Raw genomic sequence first — 21041 nt, 5'->3', positions numbered from 1 at the left:
TATTTCCATAACTTTTGGGTCTAAAAAATGAAATTTCATCATTCACATTATTCATTCACAACTTTTTCTTATATTCTCTTCGACTAACCTAATTCTTATAAATTTATTTTTATTATAAAATTTCTAATTTAATTTTCATATATAATTTTAGTATATTTTAATATATAATTTTAGTAAACATTATCTTTTTCTCCACTTTTTTTTTTCCACTTCTTCTTCATATATAGTATATAACTTTAGTATATAGTTTGTAATATTATATAAAGCGAATATATAGTGTAACAAGAAGCGAATATAAAGTGTAACAAGAAGTTGTGATTCACTTAAGAGGATTGAAGTAATTACGAATGTACCCTTATAAATGTGATATTAAGGCTTCGACAGATTCGTTGAAAAGAATTTTCGAATTTTAAGTGTTGTTTTCATTTTACAAGTCCTAAACAATCATTTTTTATTTTTCGTGATATTTATAAAACTTTTTTGGAACTTGTTTAGTCTTTTGGATTTAATTTTGATTTGTTTATTATTTGCTCTTTAATAGTTTAATTTATAAGAAGAATAACTATTTACGCTCCATTGTTAAAAAGTCACTATTTTTAAAATATTACACCTTTAATACGCTATTCTTATAATACGCATTGATCCATACGACACGGGAAAGATTTTGAAGAGTCGTTCAACTTTGATCCACCTAACCTAACCCCGGTCACAAAAGACCAACTTCCCTCGCTTCCGACAAAGCCCTTGCTCTCTTACCGAATTTACAACTTTGCCATAGCTGTACCTCAGCGACATAACCCCAGTGGCGTTGTGAAACTCCCCGATGCACTCCCCCCTCCTCTTCCGGTGCCCCGCCCGACGGCTGCTCAGCCCCACCCCTGCCACGTCACCGCCGTCGTTCCTGGCATCTCCATAGTCCCTAGCCCGCCGGACTCCGACGAGCACAGGCCCCTTCCGGGACGCCTCCGCCGCCACGAAGTTCATCAGGATGTCCTCGCAGTTCCTCTCCCGGTCCACCACGCGCCTCGCACGCGCCATCCCCTCCCCGCCCCCGCAGGAGTAGTCGCGGAGGTAGCGCGTGGCGAGCACGACGAACTTGGTGAGCGCGATGGAGTACCTGTCCGGGTGGACGGTGTAGATCCACTCGCGGCGCGCGAGGTCGAGGTCGTGCGACCTCGCGAAGAGCCCCACCAGGCTCTCCCTGTGGGACCCCCAGACTCGGAAGGCGAACTCCACCGCGCCGGAGTCCACCTCCACGTCGTCGTCGCAGACCAGCACCGCCGCGGTGTCGATCTCCGGGCGCGGAAGGAAGCGGTGGTTCAGGCTCCGGCTCCGGTGGCGGATGACGGTGACCGGAGCCTGGCCGGGAGAGGTGTTGGAGAGGTCGGAGAGGAGACTGGGATCGGTGGAGGGGTTTCCCCAGAGGACGAGGACGGCGGCGACGAGGGGGGAGGCGGAGTAGGCGGCGGCGATGGAGTGGAGGAGAGGGAGTCGCCGGTGGGAGTAGCCGTTGATGAGGACGGTGAGTTGGTCGTGGCGGAGGGTTTCGGGATCGCGCTGAGTATTTGGGTCGCACGGGTCTGAGGAGAGACAGCGTGTTGTGGTGAGGACCAAGGAGATGAAGAAGAAGAATAGAGGATTCATGGTGAATGTGAATCAAGATTGTTTTTGTTTTTTTCTTTCTTTATGTGCTTGCCTTTGACTAGTGGGACTTTAACTGAAAGCTCACATTTTTTTCTTTTCATTTTCAGACCAAGCTATTGGCGCGCATGAGACGTGCATTACACATTTTTTTTTTTGTTATAATAAACTTGAAGTATACATTTATTTTATTATTTTTTTTTATAACAAATTTCCGATCTAAACAATCGCCTCTAGAGCTAGGACAGTGGTATCAACTCAAGGCATCTGCACCAAAAATATCATTGTTGACCTTCTTTCACCGGTGTGAACAATATTGGATGAACAATAAATTCAGGGATGAGAGACAAAAGAAGTTAGGGGATCTCGCATATCCATTGCATTGTCTATAAACAAGTCTAGATTTATATAGCCTTGATGATCAGTAATAGGAGGAGAGAAGCATATCATATCTTATAATATTAGTGAAAATGATGGAAGTGTAACATATAACTGAAATGAAAAGTAGAGAAGAAATAAGACTATTTTTACCTCCAAATATACATCAAAAAAAGAGTTTCTCTTAGCAGAAAAAGTCTTATCTTCAAGATCTATGAACGCCAAGACCCAAGAGGGTACATGAGGCTTTTAGCAATGTGTGGAAGGGCAAAAACAAGTGGTTTGTAAATGAGATTAAGCCTGGAATGTTCCAACTCTTCTTTCCGTTACGTGAAGATAGAGCTCGAGTTATAACGCAATGTTCACATACGCTTTAGGGATTCTAGTTTCTTATTTAATAGTGATCATTGAGGAACTAAAACTGGATTCTTCCTTTTTTGGATCATCATGGAGGATTTTCTTCTAATGCGTGCTCTAACTCTCAACGTTATTCCCACGAGCTAAATATGTGGTGGTGAATCTAAATTTTTGCTCTTTTATTTGAGAGAGAGAGAGAGAAGGGAGAGATAATCTCTCGGCTTGACGAGCGGGGCCTCACCCTAGCGAAAGAGTCTCTAAACGCACGGGCGATGAGTGTGCCCCGCGGCGGGGGCATTGGTGCACATGAAAGAGTGAGCCGTGTCACCTGGCTGCCTTGGTGCCCTTCAATAGCCACTTGCAGTTGTCTCCGACCGTCATCTTCACATGTGTTGACATGCGGTCACATGCGATCACCTGCAGTCATTTGTCGTAAGATAATATATATGAGATAGAGAATTTGAGTGTTTAAAATTTGATAATTATGAGTCCCAAATTTATGATATTTGTTGATGTCGTTTTCGAGCTTTATCAATCACGAAGAAAACAATTTATGGGATTGTATACTTTATTCGATTCGTTCATATGTGGATCTCAGAAAGGCGTCGTTTAGAAACAAATATTAGTTATTTATAATAATAAACACAAAAATTAAATGGGAGAAATTACCGATTTATTGATATTATGAGCTCTACGATTCAGATACAACTGACGAGCTTGTAAACACAACTGAGAGAAAGAGAGAGATATGTGATAATTATAGGAAAGAGAACATGCAAATCTCTTCTGAAGAAGAGAATTTATTTTACGATGAGATCCGGAGACACATGCTGGCGATTTCGTTCTTCACTGCCTCTTCTTGTGCCATGTCGCTTCTCTGTTTGATTAAGCTTGGTGGAAATCATCAACTGTCAGGGTCTCGTAGAGAGTTTGTATCTTCTGTCCTGACTTCGACTACGTCATGATCATTGGTAAAGGTGCTCTGATTTCGTAAGTAGATTTGAGCTGCCCAAATGATTCTTAAATATCTACGACATCAATTAATAAATGACGATAATTACTCGTCGTTTAATAATTAGAAATTATTTTGTACACATGGGCTTGACGACTATTGGGCTTGGAGCCCAATTACTTGTCGTTTAATAATTGGAAATTATTTTGTACACATGGGCTTAACGATTATTGGGCTTGAAGTCCAATGTCAAATTACTTTTAGAGACCGAATTCTACCCCACAATATTTATTCTTTAATTTTAGAATTTATATTTTTTCAATACATTATTTTCAAAAGTTCGCGAACAAGGATGCCTCTATCAATTAAGTTAAGGAAATGAATCTCTAAGCTAACTTTCTTGATATTATATGTATGACATCTGTAACTTGTGTTTTAATTTCAAACTTTACACTAGTGGGTTACTTTCATATATACAACAAATTTAGATAATTTTAATTTAGCTAGTGCTCTCGTAGTAAACTATTATCTGTGGAAATATTTTCGTTAAAGAAACGGATAATGTAATTAATTACCGATTCTTTGATAATGGTAGATTTATATACTCCCTTTATATTTTTACATATAACTTATTATTGAAAAAAAAGGCATTGATTTATAAATGAGGTATTAAAAACCGCCTCTCAAAACTTAAAAAAAAAAAAACCGCCTCTCAAAAAGATAGAGCGTCCACTCCAAACTAATTACACAACGTCAATGACAACGCTATAGAAACTCGAAAAACGACGAATTGCATAGCAAACGTCAAAGCTGTGGAAACTTGGAAAAACGACGAATATTCATGGAATGGCAATGTTGTAATTTAAGTGAAACTGGAAGGAACATAAGGAAGCCACATTTTTTAGTGGATAACGTAAACCATACGTGCGTGTGGTTTCCGCGAGAGAGAGAGAGAGAGAAGTGCATTTCAATGCTCTAAAAAAGAAAGAAAGGCAAACAAAACTATACTCAATGGCGATTCTGAGCACCACAACACCAATACTCTTCACACCCTCACGAATCTCTCCGCAGCTCGCTTCTTCGGCGATCACATGGCGGCTTTCGAAGCCCCTTCAATGCTCTCCCATTTCAGCGACGACTGGTAAGTTTTGATTATTCACAGAGATCCCAAAAAAAAAAATGCACAACTGTTTGGATAGTTGACTGACCCGGGATCAGCGAATTCCAAGGACGATGACGTGGCAGGGATATTATGCGAGCCTTGCAATGGAAGAGGATGGTTAGTGTGTGATTTCTGCAAAGGCCAAAAGACTAACGTCAAGTCCGAAACCAATCGGATCTACCGTCGATGTCCTTCTTGCAGGGCTGTGAGTGTATTTAATATAATTCTTATTTTCTTTTAAAAACGCACATGCTTGTTATTTGGTTTTATGTTAATGAATTTGATTGTGCAGATTGGGTGTGTGCTGTGTTCAAGCTGCAAAGTTTTCAAGTGTGTCACGTTCCCTAATTACAACGACGGCCAAGAGTTGTCGTTTTGACTCTGCGTGTATGTACAGAGCTAAGCTTCAATAAAGCATTATATATAATTTATTAATAAAAGTTCGCATCGATTCTAGCTTTCATATACTAATTTTCATATTGAAACTTTCTTAGTGTTCATTTACACAAAGAGGGAACAAAAAAATAGATCATCTCTCTGTTAGAGTATGCATTTTTCTGTCGACGTAATACATATATGGCTTGTTAATTAGGCTTACATGTCGCCATTTTTCTGCAACACCATTGGAAAAAACCAAATGGAGGGATATAAAAAAATATGGCTTGTTAATTAGACTTAGATGCGTCGTAAAATTTTAATGTTTTCCAAATAAACGCATCGTCACGCATCTTAACCATAATTTTCTGCCTGTGATCCTGCGTGCTAGATAGTAGTATTATACCAGTAAAAGAGAATTTATATATTTGCTATTATGAGAATGAAACTAAAGGGGCGTAGACCGTTTCCCTTGGGCGAACATAATAGTGAAAAAAATTACAAGTATTTGCTTCATATTTCTTAAAGAAATTTCCCATTGGTATTAGAGCCTAGATGAATTCTGCGAGTACAACGTTGGGGCACATATTGTTTCCAAGAATTACCAAGTCAAACTAAACTAATTGGAATATTCAAATGCGCTCTTTACTTGGCTCTCAAGATGCATAGAAAATAGTCCAAAATGGCTATACGAGGAGTCGGCTCCAACAACAAATCATACATTGAATCAGTTGAAGGCTTTAAAACAGACACACATGAAAGAAAATTCCGCTCTATATATATCTTATGCTCCACTTAGTAGATGAGTTGAGAAGACTTCGAAGGAACTATGGGAAAAGTTGAAGAAATTTTCAAAGGTGTTGACCGTGTCAAACAAAGGCGAGTTCAAACTCTTTAAAGGAAATGGAAATGAAAGAGTCAGATGGAGTATTGGACTACATCATACGTGTTCAAACAGTGGCGAACCATGCAAGATTTGTTGAGAAGATTCTACGGTCATTCACCGAGAATTTTGAAAGTGTCATTTGTGCCATTGAAGAGTGAAAGAATCTTAGTGACATAAATATCGATGGGCTTTCGGGTTCCCTTGAAGCACATGAATAACAAAAGAAGAATAATAAAGAAGAGCAACTTGAAGAGAGATGTTACAAGCTAAAACAAAAATCAAAGAGGAGAACGTGAAGTATACGCGCGCAACAAAACCAAGGAATGGGACGCGGTTGTGAAGATCGTGTTTTTGGTCGTGTTGGACGCCGCGATCATCAAAACAACTATGAAGACAAAGATTAATTTTTTCAACCAAATGGGTGCCGCCGATGATGTGTTCGAGGTAGAGGCGGTTGATTGAGTTGCTCAAGTATCAAGTGCTAAAAATATGAAAAGTATGGATACTATTCAGAAGAGTGCTACTTTGAGAAAATGATGTAATAAAATCCGAATCGAGTTGAGGAAGAGAAGACAAGTGATGACGGTGTACAAAGGAACCGATGGTGAAAAAGATCCAAAACAACCAAAGAGGCAAAGCTCACAAAACCTTTACAAGTCAACAAGTGAAGTACACCTGCTATGTCTTTTGGTAGATACTGCGAACTACTCGAGAAAGAGAAGACAAATGATGAAGGTGTTCTCATGATTGTGTACAAAGTCACCGATGATGAAGAAGAGCCAAAACAATCAAAGAGGCCATGTTCATAAGACTTGTACAAAACACACACACACACACACACACACACACGCGGAAAATATTTCAGAGAAAGGGATATAAAACAGAGAAAAAAAGAAACTACCCATGTGAGGACTCGGTCGAAGGTGGGGATGTGATGAGAGTAAAGTTGGAGAGAAAGAGAAATAGTTGTTGGGAAAGGGGGGGATATCGGACACAAACGATTGCTCCGACACCACTCGTCGGTGAAGCACGTAGTGAAATTTTGATTAGTCACAAAGACAAGATGTCACACACAATGTATTGACAATGTATTCAAAAACTTGCTTGAATACAGATAATGGATAAGTAACAAACAGTGCAATAAATAAAAGACACACAATATGGTTACCCAGTTCGGTGCAACATCACCTAAGTCTGGGGGCACTCTGCCAGTGGAAAAGATTTCACTATATAGTAGTCAATAGTACAAGCAAGGTCTTATATGATTACAACACAAAATCAAACTCTAGAAACTATTAGTACAAGTGAATACCTAGACCCAGGACTCCCCCTTAATCTGAGATCCTTCTTAGTTCCACTCTTCGAGCACATGCCTATGCTCGGTCGTCTTCAGTCTTCAACACTCGTGAGTCTTCAATCACGTAAACACAGAACCCAAATCACTCAAACATTCAATTTTCTTGAATAGTATTTGATGAATAACACCGCTCTTATCAATACACAAAGTCTCTCAGTCGTGCACGTCTAGGAGTCCAAAGTATTTTGATAAAGCGTCAAATGCTGCTAAGGGGGTAGCCCAAAGCTTTTATAGCAGTCATACAAACCTATAAGTGTATCTAGGGTTTCCTTACCCATACTCGCAAGAATATTGCTTAATAAAGTCACCAGCAAGGCAATCTGGCAAAACCAGAAACTGGCCAGAATAACAGTCTGCGTACAAGAGGAAGGATGTCTTAACATAAGAAGAAATATGATAACCAACATCTTTCCATACAACTTGCTCTAAAAAATAACGCCAACTTATAACGAAACAACAATCTCCCTCTTTGGCTATTTTTTAGGCAAGCACTTCAAGAGCAGTTCTCAAACAAGCGTCATGTCCAGAAAAGAGCGTCAAAGTCAATGACCTCATGCCAAAAAAAATGACCCTTCATGACGCCTCTCCCCCTGATTGCCTAAAAATTATACCAAAGGGAATGATCGACCAAGACAGAGAGAGGAAACATCAAACAGTCATGTAAAAGAGAACTGAAGCAAACAGCAGATATAATATCAATCAACAAGGTCTAAACTTAGTCTTGAACAAACATATCAGAGAAGTAGCAGATGTTGAACACAAATAGAAGTTAGGGTGTTTCAACCGGATCACACAACATCAACAAACAAAAAAATTAGTTCAAAAGTTACAGACCAGATAGAAAGAAGATTAGTGGGCAGCAGTTTGGGATGAGTCATCATCACTATCATCATCGAAGCCTCTGAGCCACTCTTGCCAGAACCTTCACTATCTTCATCACCACCAGTACCTTCAGCATCACCGTCCTGACCTGGCTGAGAAGTAGTAGCATCATCCTTACCAAGAGAAGAAGTCAAGTCGCGCACTAGACCCTCACAGATGGACTTCCTGCGAGAAATGGTCTCAATGGTCTTCTTGAGGACGTCAATCTCCTCACAAAGCTCTATCAAAATGTTCCTTTGAACCTCATCAGAAACAGATCCCAACTTCGTAGTGCTACTGGAGGCGACAGATGTCGCGACAAATAGTCTGACAAGGTCACGGGCATGTTTCCGTTCGAATAGCTTGTGACTAAAAGAAAGAGCACTAGGCTTTTTCCCTGCAACATCAATACTTTGCAGAATGTTCTTGTTTTGCTTAAGCAGAATGCCAGTGATAATGGAGGGGAATCCAATGGGAAGCTTCAAGGCATAAGATTTGGCATGTTTTGCCAAATGATCAAACACAAATTCTCCAAAATCAAAAGAAGAGCGAGTACCTATCTGGTAGATCAGGCTAGTCAGCTCTGCCTTGATGCTAGACCCATAAGTAGAGGGAGCCCAGTTAGCAATGCCGATGCGATAGAGAACTGAGTATTTTTCAGTGAGATCAGAAGAAGGTAATGTGCCCTTGGACGGCCAAACTTTGGTCTCATCACCAATGATTTCTTTAGCAATGACGTCCAGGGAAGGAACCCGATCAACAGTAATGATTTTTCCTTGACCAGCATCATCAGGAACATCAAAGGATGATGAGAGGTTGACTATGAATTCCTTCACCAAAGTGGGGTAGTAGAACCCAATGTTAGTGACCGTTTTGATCATCTCAATATCATGCATGAGTTCCATGAGGACTCCAATCTTTAGAGCTTCACTAGACAGCCCTTTCTCGGGAAAGATAGCACGATGATACACAAACCTCCACTTAAGAACACCATCTTCCTTGTGAAAAGAAACATTGTCCATGAGAGCAGCCGAGACATTCTTGGGAAGCTTTTGTCCTCCCACAGATCTCTTGTTCCTAATGCCAAGAGAAGACACTGGAACCTCTTCTTCAGCCTCAACGGGCTCGTCAGCAACTGGTTCCACAACAGGCTTTTTACCTTTCTTCTTGTTAAGCCCAACCTTGACCTTTTTCTTCTTTTTCTTGTCCTTAACTGGAACAACTGGCACACTCGCCTCATAAATATTTCTCTTCCTATTCCTTTTCCCAGACTAAAGAGTGGCGATACACACCTCATCGTCATGCACAACTTTTTCCTTCAAAGAGGCAAGAACAGCCTCTCCAACATCCTGTCCCTTATCAGTCATGTCCTCATGAATCGGAGCAGAGGATATTGGGACATCCTTCACAACATCTTGACCTAGCCCCAGAATTCCCCCAATCACATCATCATGTGGGGGTTCTTGTTCATCGAGGAGAGACTCCAAAACATCATTGTCCATAGGGTTCTCTTCAATAGGTCAGAAAGAGCAGTAGACTTCTTCCATGACAACAACATTAGTTTCGTCTCTTTCTTCAGAAGAACTACTGGAACTGACGCTCCCCATGATGTCAGTGATGGAGAGAACGGCTTTCTTCTTCATGAATTCTCTTACGGCGGTGAGAGAGGGGTTTGGAGGGGGAACAAACGACCCAATAATTGCACCTCCGGACTCACCATCGGCATGCTTATTCGGTTGCATGCTCCTGACCCTAACGCCATGCCTGTTTCTTTCGAGTTTAGCCCCTTTTCTTCCGACATTTTCTGCCTTCATCTTCGATTTTTCCTTCTTTTCTGACCCGGTAGTGCTAATACCATTTCTTATACCCACCATTGTGATGAAAATTCCAAAATAACTACCACACAAATAACTGTCAAGAGGGGTGGTTAAACAATTCAAGAAGTTTTGTGAGTAGAGGGCGAGAAATCAAGAAATATGGCTTCAGCGAAATTTGAAAAAGAGGTAACTTCTCAGGCTTCCTCGAAAAATAAACTGTCAGTTGCATGTTTGATGAGCTGAAGATGATTAAAACAACGCCGAATAATTAAACGGGACTTGGTCCAGCGCCAGCCCAAACTTAAGTTAAATGGCATTTTAGCCCGGCAAAAAAGTCGAATGGGCCAACCAGGCAAATGGGCCCATGAACACACACTTATGTAGAACAAAGTAGCATAAAACAGAGATAAATCATCAAAGAGGAGAGAAAAATCACAAACAAACAGCTCTCCACATCTCAGTAATTGCTATTGTTCGATCACACATAATCCTAGAGAGAATCTGAGACTTTCAAATCTGCTTGCATCTAAAGCCTTTGTAAAAATGTCTGCAAGTTGTTTCTCAGTGTGGATATATTCAAATTTGATCTTCTTATCTTCCACTAGATCCCGAATGAAATGGTGCCTAATTTCAATGTGCTTTGGTCTTACTATGTTGGACCGGATTTTTTGAAATATTGATGGCACTGATGTTGTCGCAGAACAATGTCATGACATCTTGTTCGACGCCATATTCAACAAGCATCTGTTTCATCTAAAGTAACTGAGTGCAACTACTTCCAACAACAATATATTCAGACTCAGGTGTGGACAAGGAAATGCAATTTTGCTTCTTGCTGAACCAGGAAATAAGGTTATTTTCCAGAGAGAAACATTCACCGGATGTGCTTCTTCTATCAACTGTGCTACCTTCCCAGTCAACATCACAATATCCCACTAGAGTATAAGAAGTATCAAAGGTGTATAGAAGACCAAAATCAGCAGTTCCTGAAATGTACTCATAATACGCTTGGCTTGAGACAAATGACTAGCTTTGGGGTTAGCCTGGTAGCGAGCACAAACTCCTACAGAATAGGCAATGTCAGGATGACTGGCAGTGAGGTAGAGAAGAATACCAATGATGCTTCTGTAAATACTTTGATCAACAGATTCATCAAGCTCATCATTAGTGAGTTTAACATGAGTAGCGGCGGCGCTTATGAGAAGAATTTTCCAAACCAAACTTCTTCACGATGTTTTTAGCATATTTACTTTGAGAAATAAAAATACCATCATTCATTTGCCTGATCTCAAAATCCAGGAAGAAGTTAAGCTCATCAACCATGCTCATTTTGAATTCAGATTACATTTGTCACACACAAAGGTCCACCATCTTGTTTAACATTCATCCAAAGACAATGCCGTCAACATAGATTTGAGCAATCATGAGGTTCCCATCCTCTATTTTTATGAACAAGGTTTTATCGACTCCACCTCTAATATATCCATTCTGCACAAGAAACTGAGTTAGTCTTTCATACCAGGCCCGAGGTGCCTGCTTGACACCGTAGAGAGTCTTTCTAAGCTTATAGACATGTTGGGGCGAGCTGGGATCTACAAACCTTTAGGCTGCATGGCCAACATAGACTTCCTCATTCAAATACCCATTGAGGAACGCACTTTTAACATCCATTTGAAATAGTTTGAAGTGGAGATGACAAGAGATGCCAAGCAAGAGTCTGATTGCTTTAAGCCGAGCAACATGGGCAAAGGTTTCATTGAAGTCCACACCTTCTACCTGCGTATAACCATGTGCCACAAGTCTAGCTTTGTTCCGAGTTATATTATCATGCTCATCAGATTTATTTTTAAAAATCCACTTAGTTCCAATAACATTAACGTTATCAAGTTTAGGAACTACCTCTTGCATAGCACTAATCCAGTATTCATCATCAATTGCTTCATTGGCATTTTTAGGTTCAATTTTAGAGACAAAGCAGAGATTACAATCATTTCTCGATAGTTTACTGGAGCTTTTGGGCGAGTACGCATACCATCTCCCATATCACCAATCACCTCCTCAGCAGGATGATTTTTCTGAACTCTCCTGGAGGGTATTCTTCTTTTTGGTGGAGATTCAGTTTCTTCAGGGGAAGACTCTTCACTAGGCACAATGTCATCCACCTTGTCTGTCCTGACATCTATGCTACCAGGTAAAACTTCATCCTCATCATCAGCACTGTTAGAATCATCAGAAACGTCATTCACAACCATATTTATCGACTCCATCATAGACTTGGTGCGTTTGCTAAAGACACGATAAGCACGACTGTTTCTGGAATTCCGAAGAAAGATACCTTCATCACTTTTGGGATCAAGCTTACGACGAGGATCCCGATAAGCAAAGATGTAACACACTGAGCCAAAGACATGGAAGTACTTGACGTTTGGCTTTCTCCCTCTCCATATCTCATAATGAGTGACAGTAGTACCCGGACGAATGGTAACTTTGTTATGAATATGGCAGGCTGTGTTGAGAGCTTCAGCTCAGAAGTGAAGAGGAATGTCTTAGGCAAGCATCATCACACGAGCCATTTTCTGAAGAGTGCGATTTTTCCTGTCAATAAGCCCATGGTCAAACAGAAAATTCATTAGATATTCCTTCTGGAATACAAAAGTTAGTAAAATTTATGTTCTCAAACTCCCTCCCATGGTCACTCCGGATTCTGACCACTTTGCCAATGCTTTCTCTTTTTTCTCTTTGCACTCGCTTGCATAAGGCTAAAAAAACAATAAAAGTGTCAGATTTTTCACGAATAAAATCAACCCAAGTATATCTGGAGAAGTCATCGACACACACAAACATATATCTCTTTCCACCAAGGCTTTCGACATGCATTGGTCCCATCAGATCCATGTGAAGGAGCTCTAGAACCCGCAAGATGGTATGATATTGCACCGTGTTGTGCGACTTCTTGACCTGTTTTCCAATCTGACAACCACCACAGATTTTTCCTTCAACAATCTTTAGCTTAGGGACACCGACAATGGCCTTCTCAGATACAATTTTGTGCATGCTTATGAGGTTCAAATGACCAAGCTTTTGATGCCATAGCTTAGCTTCATCTGCCTTGGACAAGAGACACTTGGTGACCTGAGAGTTTTTGGCTGGAGACCACATGTAGCAATTGTCCTGAGACCTGGTTCCTTTCATAAGCTCATCCTGTTTCTCATTTATCACATACACTTATCATGAGTAAAATTAACACGTAAGTTCAAGTCACAGAGTTGACTAATACTAATAAGATTAGTAGTAAGACCTTCAACCAATAATGCCTTTGTTAAACAAGACAAACAAGGATAGTTGCGCTGACCTTTACCGATGATCTTGGCCTTCACTCCATCACCAAAGGTGACATGGCAATTGGAGTAAGGTTTTATGTTCGACAAGAAGGCCTGAACACCAGTCATGTGACGAGCAACCACTTTCAAAGTACCAATCACTGCCAGTGGAGGCATTCAGGGAGGTGTATGCAATGTTGGTGCGATAGGATGCATTTTTCACTCTCCATTCCATGCGAGGAGTGGGTTGACGACGTGGTTGAGGCTGCCTGTGGGAGGATTGATGTTGATAAAAGTTCCTCCCATGTAGGCGTTAGAAAAAAAGGCCGAATGTGGCCCCTTCGTCCAAATGATGGCATACCCAACGAGGTCTGTTGACAAGAGACCTGGCTGGTCTGTGAGGATGTTGCCGATGCTGATTCTGGAACTTGTTACCACCAGATGTCTGAGACATATTCCGCACCATCTGGTCAGCAGAATTTTGGGGGACAAAAGTGGTCTGAGACATGGAAGCACCATGAGTATATCCAAACCCCTTCATGTTCTTTGCAGGTCTCCCAACAGTGAGAATTTTATCAAGGCTGTCGGTGTCAGAATACAACATCCTGACAGATTTTGTCATCCGGTCAAGTTCCCCATTTAAGCGGCTGACTTCGCGCTTTAGATCAATAATGGTTTTGTAAGAGCCTTGTCTTGTCTTCAGTAAGAGAGAGAATGAGAGCATTTTGCTTGTCAAGGATATGAGACTCTTCAACCCATTTAGTATGTAAGACATTAGATGCATCATTCATAGCATCATCAGAAAGTTCATCATCAGTAACAAATTTCTTTGAGGATTCGGCAGATTCATTAATAGATTTAAGGTTATGAGTAGGAATAGAAGCGCTGTGAAAACAACAAAATTGCTTATCTGGTCAGAGTCACTATCTTCTTCTTCCTCATCAGAAAGAGTGGCGTTGTAACCCTTTTTCTGTTTTATCAAGAAGTTAGGACACTCCTTCTAAATATGTCCATAGCCTTCACACTCATGGCACTGTATACCTTTTCCTTTTCCAGCAGTATTGTGAGAGTGTTCACCACCTCTGCCGTTTCCGTGAATGTTTCCATTGTTCTGGAACCTTTGCTGAAAGTTGTCTTTGACATCTTGTGAGACATTCTTCCCAATCATCTTGTTGAATCTCTTTATAACACTGCTATAGTTTTTGGCCAACATAGCAATAGTATCATCAATTTCATTATCTGAATCAGAGTATACTTGCTCCTTCTGATCACGGATATAACTTTTAAGAGCCATCCCTTTTTGTTTCTTCTCGATCTTAGGAAGAGATAGCTCGAAGGTCATGAGAGATCCCATAAGTTCATCAAACTTCAGCATTTTAAGGTCATGAACCTCCTTATTGCAGTGATCTTCATCTTGAATCGTGGGCTCAATGCCCTCAAGGATTTTAGACCAGTTCTTCATCCGTCATAGGTTTGCTGAGAGAGTAGGAATCATTGGCGAGATCTCGAATACACACGTTGAAGTCGGCAATAGATTCATCTTCAAATATAGTGAGTACTTCAAAGTTTGTAGTGAGATACTGAAGCTTCTGCTCGCGAACTTTAGTGGTTCCTTCATAGGCGACAGCAAGAATTTCCCAAGCTTCTATGGCACTTGTGCATGTGTTTATAAGCCTGAAAATATTTTTATCAACCCCATTAAAATAACGTTGAGTGCACGAGAGTTACCCAATGTCGCCTCATCTTCAATAGGGCTCCAGTCCTTCTCTGGTTTAGGACCGGTCACTGCCCCTTTGTCATCGACAAAAACAGGAGCTTCCTAGCCATGGATCACTGCCTTCCAAGTCCTGCTGTCGAGAGATTTCATAAAGGCGCTCATACGAACTTTCCAATAACCATAGTTGGTTCCATCAAGCACCGGAGGACGATTTACCGACCCCACTTCTCTGAAACTATCCATTTATGGTAATCAGAATAAAATACCCAAGAAACCACACAAAGATCTAGGTGCCTTATCACAACCCGCGGGCGTCGTCAACTCACATGCGAGCCGCGACTCACTCCATAATATAATGTCATCTCATGATTTAAATAAATTTTAAACGAGGCGGAAATATAATTAATTAAACATACAATAAGTAAGTATCTTACATAATTAAAAGTGCAGAATATTATACACATATATGTGGTTATAAAAATCTCGCGAAATTTTTTGCGATTTAGTTTAGAACTTTGAGTCTTATAGCGACTCTTATTTATTCACAAGCTCCCTATTTTTTTTACATATATATATATATATATATATATATATATATATATATATACACACATGAGATAGTCTGGGAGCGTTGTTTAGACAGAGTTTGACAAAATACTATTATATAGTAGTTTATTCCCCGATGAGTACCCATTAGCCCATAGGTCAAGAGATATACGCCCGGTTGCAGTCTTCATCTTCTCATAGCAGTGCCGAATTTCCCTTGCCTACATTATCAAGGGTCATAAAACTATGAGTCGATTGATTCATCAAGCAGGAGTCTAACCTATGAAAGGAAAACATCTAATGCAGAGCCATGTGACGTGCATACCGCTAATTCTATAGCATGCAGAAAGCGTGATCACATCCTAGCTAACACTTGTCACTCCGCAAGATTATACATCTCTCTTTCATAACCTCCGGAATGACAAGAGTTCGTTTTTCGCTGGCTTAAGATTTTTCGTTTTGTCTGGGATCCACTAGTGGTACCATTTTTATTATGACGTTAGCACATACTGGGATCTAATGGCAATGAGCTCGCGAATCACGACCTTCACCGATCCCGACATACGGTGCTGCATCAGCTACCGTTGAGTCACCAGTCTCGTAACGAGCTCGCGAATCGCGATCTTCACCCATTGCGTAATAAGTACTCAGCGCACGGACTTTTAAGTCCGCTAAATACAAGTCATTGACTTGTGGGTACCACTGACAACGTTTTTAATCTTTGGGTAATCTAGCGTATAGAGTACACAACTAAGTATATATAGGAGAGCATCTCAGGTTAAATCCCGAAAGAATTATTGTTTCCATTTTATTGCTCGTTATGTATTTTAGGTTGAAGACTTGGGACGTGACTCCCAGTACTTCTACCCTCGGTTCGAATTTGAGAGTCTGTTTTTGCTCTCCTGACACCTCTGATCTAACCTATCCCTATGGTTAGTAGAGGGATCTAGCTACAACAAATAACAACGTAGCTGGTTCAAGTTAGCATTTGAACCTACGGGTAAAACTCGAACTAAGTTTTCCATAAAGAGTGGCCGAAGCCTTAATCTTCGGTGTTTGTGTCTTTTAAGGATTTTCCTACTCTTTATTATTATTAACACGTAAACATGATTATTCCACTGGTAAGTAGTTGACTTATGTCTCTACAATTACTTGGAATAGTCAAACTGCTTGACTTTATGGCCTCGACACTTCAAAATCGCGCTACTTGTCCTCGTGCGCTCCAAAAAAGACTTACCATGTCCTGGAGTTTGTTTATAGAAATTAGAATCCTCGCTTCAGGTTCTATTAATTGTTGGGCTTGGAAAGAAAGACAAATTAGTTTCAAGTTCGTTGACGGAATAGACGTGTTTTAATTTAGTGTTCAAAAAATTTAATTGCTTAATTTCCGGCCCGCGGAAATTAATTCGTTATTTAAGACCAATAACCATTCAAATGCAACAAGAAATGTAAGAAAAATAATTCATAACTTATAAGAGTCAAGCGATTATAAATTAAACGCGTAACCCTTAATTGGGTCTTAAATAAAAATCTTACAAGTCGAGATCTTTAGATTTATCGACTAATGAAATTTTTTTGAACGTTCTAAAAAATCATCATAATTAATTTTATTGAAAATTTAGTAACACGTCGACCCTCGACGTCACACGAGAGAATTTAAGCGCTAATAAACGAGTATACTCACGGTTATTCGAGACTAAAGCTTGTCTTCAATTCCTTGTCAATTCTCACGTGTCGTCCCGGTCCGTTCCCGTCATTCTGCATTTCCAAACCTAACCAATACAACATTAAATTTTGCAACTTCGAAACAAAAATCACGATCGATAATCGAGACTCAAATAAATAAAATCGAATCAGTTCCATTTTCGATTTTATTTTTCCGGGAATATTGTTTGACCGAGTGACTTATGAAACGTCACCGTAATTTAATAGTGACATTCACGAAAAAAGAAACTCGTGTCAAAATAATATATGACATACACGACCATAAATAACAAGTCAAAAATTTAATAACTTGTCACAAAATTTACGGCCGAGAATAAAAAGTCCGAAATGTGTCGTTAAACTTCGATTCGTCGTAGATAAAAATATCGACTCCACAAACCGACTTCAAATTCCTATTATCACATAACAATGTCAGTTCATAAATCCCATTCAAACCTACACGAGTTTATACTCGTCAAATCAGCCATAATGAGAGTCAAACCCGAGTAGCAGCTAAAATATGTATTATAACTTTAGCTACACAAAACGAAAACCAACGATTCCAAAACCATAGCGGAACTAACATCCGTAATTTATAACGATGTATTATACGACCAATTTCATGTTGGAATAGATCTAGGGTTAAGAAAAGTTTTATCGCTTCTAGCAAGCGGCGGAATTTAAAAAATTTCTTTAAAACAAGTAAAATGTTTTTACAACCTAGACATAGTGCATGAACATATAATTTAAAATTTTAAATCTACATTTAGTTTTTTTTACTCGGTACCAACCTCGAATGGAGCTTGAACGTTGAGAAGCCTTTGGAAGGTTGAAACATTCGTCTCCCCACGCAGCTCGCGTCTCCCACTAGTTTTCTTGAACCTGTTGAGCAACCACGAAAGTTTCTACCACTGGAGTCTTAAGAGAATAGTTGGATTTAGTGTGTGGGCACTTTTAACACGATGACTCAAGAACAAGTCTTCTAGCCAAAGAGCTAAAACAAATGCTAGGTCTAATGAGGACCTAGGTGCCAAAACAAAAGAACAAGAAGGGTTGGAGAGAGAGAGAGATAGAGAGAAGAGAGAGAGAGAGAGAGAGAGAGAGAGAGAGAGAGAGAGAGAGAGAGAGAGAGAGAGAGAGGCGGTCAAACAATCTAGAGAGAGAACCTCTCAATCTCTAAAATTGTGTGTTGTGAGTTGTGAATGAGGTGAGGTATTTATATGAGGAGGTTTACCTTCAAAAGGTAGTTTTCTCTTTTCCATAGAATATCACATATTCATGAGCAAATATTTGCTTCCCTTTTTCCTCATGTCACACGTCCAAGATGCCTTCTAGATGGCCTTGGATTTGTTTCCTCATTTGTTCTCTCCTAGCCTTGGCCATGTGGAAGGTTTCCTTCTAGAGAAAATTTGTTTCCTCTTTTTCTTTTGGCAAGTATCTTCATACATCAATGGACAAAATAATTCTCTTTCTCTTCTCTTGCATGGACGGTTTGAAGGGCTTCGAGAAGGAGCTTCTAGATGTTTCTTCATTTGTTCATGACAACATAAGAAAAATCCATTAAGAATTTTCAAGTAAAATTCCATGAAATGAAATTAATCCTCAAGGCCCAAATACACCATTATGGCCGACTGACATAATCTCATTGTCATCATATGACAATGTCAAAAACCTTATGAATATCCTATGGCCAAAAAGACAAAGTTACCCTTTAGACAATTTTCGTAAAACTTATCTAGTTCTTGTTTTGACTTAGCTTTTAGTCTAACTAATCCTACTCTAATGACTTGTGGTAGTGACCTCATGGATCCAAATGAACAAAGCTTGAGCTAGCATACTTGGACTCAAAACTTTACAAACCTTTTCCAAGTTCTAGCTTAATGTCAACTGACTCCACTAAAGAGTTGACACTGAAATCTCTCGGTTCAAATGAATATATTTTCTACTCAAGAATTCTACTTGATTGTAATGAGTGGATCCATTTAATATTATCTATGTATACCCTTCATGAATATCATCAACTGGATGCGATTTACAAAATTACCATTTTACCCTTCTAGTTGTTATTTCCTCAACTCCTTTGTTGCTTGTGAATAAGTTAGAAACAATGTATTGACGAGGAGCTAACAAGTCACATTGATTCATCCAAAAGATTCATGACTCAAGTTGGAGACTGGCGAATTCATTTATTCACATTCGAAGGAACAAAACATAAGGTGATATACATTGCATTTCAGCAATCTTGTACATGAATTCTATATCTATGAGATCTTCACAAAGTTACTCATGACATCTTCATAACTTAGTACTTCACCAATAGGTCTTATCTATATCACATAGTAAATCTAGAACTCTGACTTTCTCAAATGAGAATACGTTAACTATGAAATGACATGTCTCATTTCAGGATTAAGGTAAGCACAATCCAATCATACGTAGTGACTTCGAGACATAAGAGGTTAAATGGTTTGTTCTTATTCTGTCTCTAGAAGTGCATTGGTCAATTCAGTACCTTCAGAAGATACCTAAGAAGAACTATAGAGTCTCCAACTCTCAATGCCCCATAATCAGACATCATATATTCTCCTACAATCATACTGAGATCAATAGCCCTTTGATCCTTAGATTGTGAATATACTGTTTTAAGCAAACCATGAAGAGTTTGTTCATGCAAATCTATATTTGACTCTTCATTTGTTGTTAGGTTTGTTTAACGACTAAAGACTATAGTTCATCATAAAGCTTCAAACAGACAATGAAGAATGAATGAACGTTTCAACTTTTATTAATAATTCAGCAATACAAGCAAGAGTCTTCGTGAGACTTTATTACATCAAATGTACATAAATAAAGACTACCACTCTTCTTGTAGACACAATTGACAGCATTTCAAGCACCATAGCTATCTGAAAAACTGCCCGAAATATCGGGTCGCTGTTCTGGACTTTCACCAGTTCACATCTTTAAACTCACAACTTCAAAAATTCATAACTAAATCAATACTCAATGGATTTACATGTTCTTGATCATTTCAGAAAGCCCATAAGATCTACTATGCAAGAAAAATATCAACATAACTCATCTCACAACACAGAAGACCGGGTACGTCCGCTTACTCTAAGATTTTGGCCAAAAAACAAACCACACAATAAAACCGAGATCAATCATCAAATTCATGATATAATCATCAATAATCAAGCTCAATGAACTAAAACAAGTCAATTTAACAAAAAACCTCTCGGATTCAAAAACCCCCAAAATAAGCTAAGAACCCTAGATTTGAAATCAGACCGAGAGGAAGAGAATCTCACCTAAATCCGTGAGATTTGGCGTCCTTGGTGAGCTCTCACACCTTCCCCGACGTCTCTCTCTCGGTCCGGCGTCACGGCGGCTCACGGCGACTACGCTTCTTCCTCGGCTGGAGCGCGCGGTGGAGGGAGTCCGTGACGGCGCGCAAAAAGAAGAAAAGAAGAAGGAGTGAGAGAGACGGGTATGGTGTTGATGGTGATGATCGGTGTTGAAGGAGATTCAAGCTTACAATTTTTTTTTCTTTCTTCTTTCTTTTCTTTTTTTTTTCTTTCTTCCTGGTGTTGTCAATGGTACCCACAAGAAGAGTTGTAGTGTGTATTTATGTACATTTGATGTCATATAGTCTTAAGAAGACTCTTGCTTGTAACTGCTTATTTATTAATAAAAGTTGAAACGTTCATTCAATCTTCCTTGTCTGAAGCTTAATGATAAAACCTTAGTCTTTTAGTCCATAAACAAACTTAACAACTTACGAAGAGACAAATGTAGATTTGCATGAACAAACTCTTCGTAGTTTGCTTAAAACGATATATTCGAAATCTAAGGGTCAAAGGACTATTGACCTCAGTACGATTGTTAGAAGAATCTATGATGTCTGGTTATGAGGCATTGAGAGTTGGAGACTCTATAGTTCTTCTAGGTATCTTCCGAAGGTACTG

At 39.6% G+C, this 21041-nt stretch overlaps 2 protein-coding genes across 2 annotated transcripts; one reads left to right on the top strand and one right to left on the bottom strand.

The window, feature by feature from the left end:
* Positions 1-573: 573 nt before the first annotated feature.
* LOC149390896 (Nucleotide-diphospho-sugar transferases superfamily protein) lies at positions 574-1783 on the bottom strand. Its single transcript, XM_089620515.1, has one exon. The coding sequence runs from the start codon at positions 1642-1644 to the stop codon at positions 697-699; it is 948 nt and encodes a 315-aa protein (XP_089476641.1). The 5' UTR covers positions 1645-1783; the 3' UTR covers positions 574-696.
* Positions 1784-4219: 2436 nt separating this feature from the next.
* On the top strand, positions 4220-4953 carry LOC149390895 (chaperone protein dnaJ-like protein). Its single transcript, XM_089620779.1, has 3 exons — positions 4220-4469; positions 4547-4695; positions 4783-4953. The coding sequence occupies exons 1-3, from the start codon at positions 4340-4342 to the stop codon at positions 4867-4869; spliced, it is 366 nt and encodes a 121-aa protein (XP_089476905.1). The 5' UTR covers positions 4220-4339; the 3' UTR covers positions 4870-4953.
* The last annotated feature ends 16088 nt before the right edge of the window (positions 4954-21041 follow it).

Source organism: Urtica dioica, chromosome 7 (assembly GCF_054948205.1).
Source record: "Urtica dioica subsp. dioica isolate 48M chromosome 7, U.dioica_male_clone48M_v1_H2, whole genome shotgun sequence".
In the NCBI taxonomy this organism is placed as follows: domain Eukaryota; kingdom Viridiplantae; phylum Streptophyta; class Magnoliopsida; order Rosales; family Urticaceae; genus Urtica; species Urtica dioica.
Note: the sequence above shows the minus strand (reverse complement) of the source record. Positions and strands in the feature narration are given on the sequence as shown.

What these genes read in the sequence shown, in the direction of transcription:
- LOC149390896 (XM_089620515.1), bottom strand. Translation starts at nt 1,644, where the DNA reads ATGAATCCTCTATTCTTCTTCTTCATCTCCTTGGTCCTCACCACAACA.
- LOC149390895 (XM_089620779.1), top strand. Translation starts at nt 4,340, where the DNA reads ATGGCGATTCTGAGCACCACAACACCAATACTCTTCACACCCTCACGA. An exon ending in TCCCATTTCAGCGACGACTG is followed by an intron (nt 4,470 to 4,546) that starts GTAAGTTTTGAT and finishes ACCCGGGATCAG; the next exon opens with CGAATTCCAAGGACGATGAC. An exon ending in GATGTCCTTCTTGCAGGGCT is followed by an intron (nt 4,696 to 4,782) that starts GTGAGTGTATTT and finishes TTGATTGTGCAG; the next exon opens with ATTGGGTGTGTGCTGTGTTC.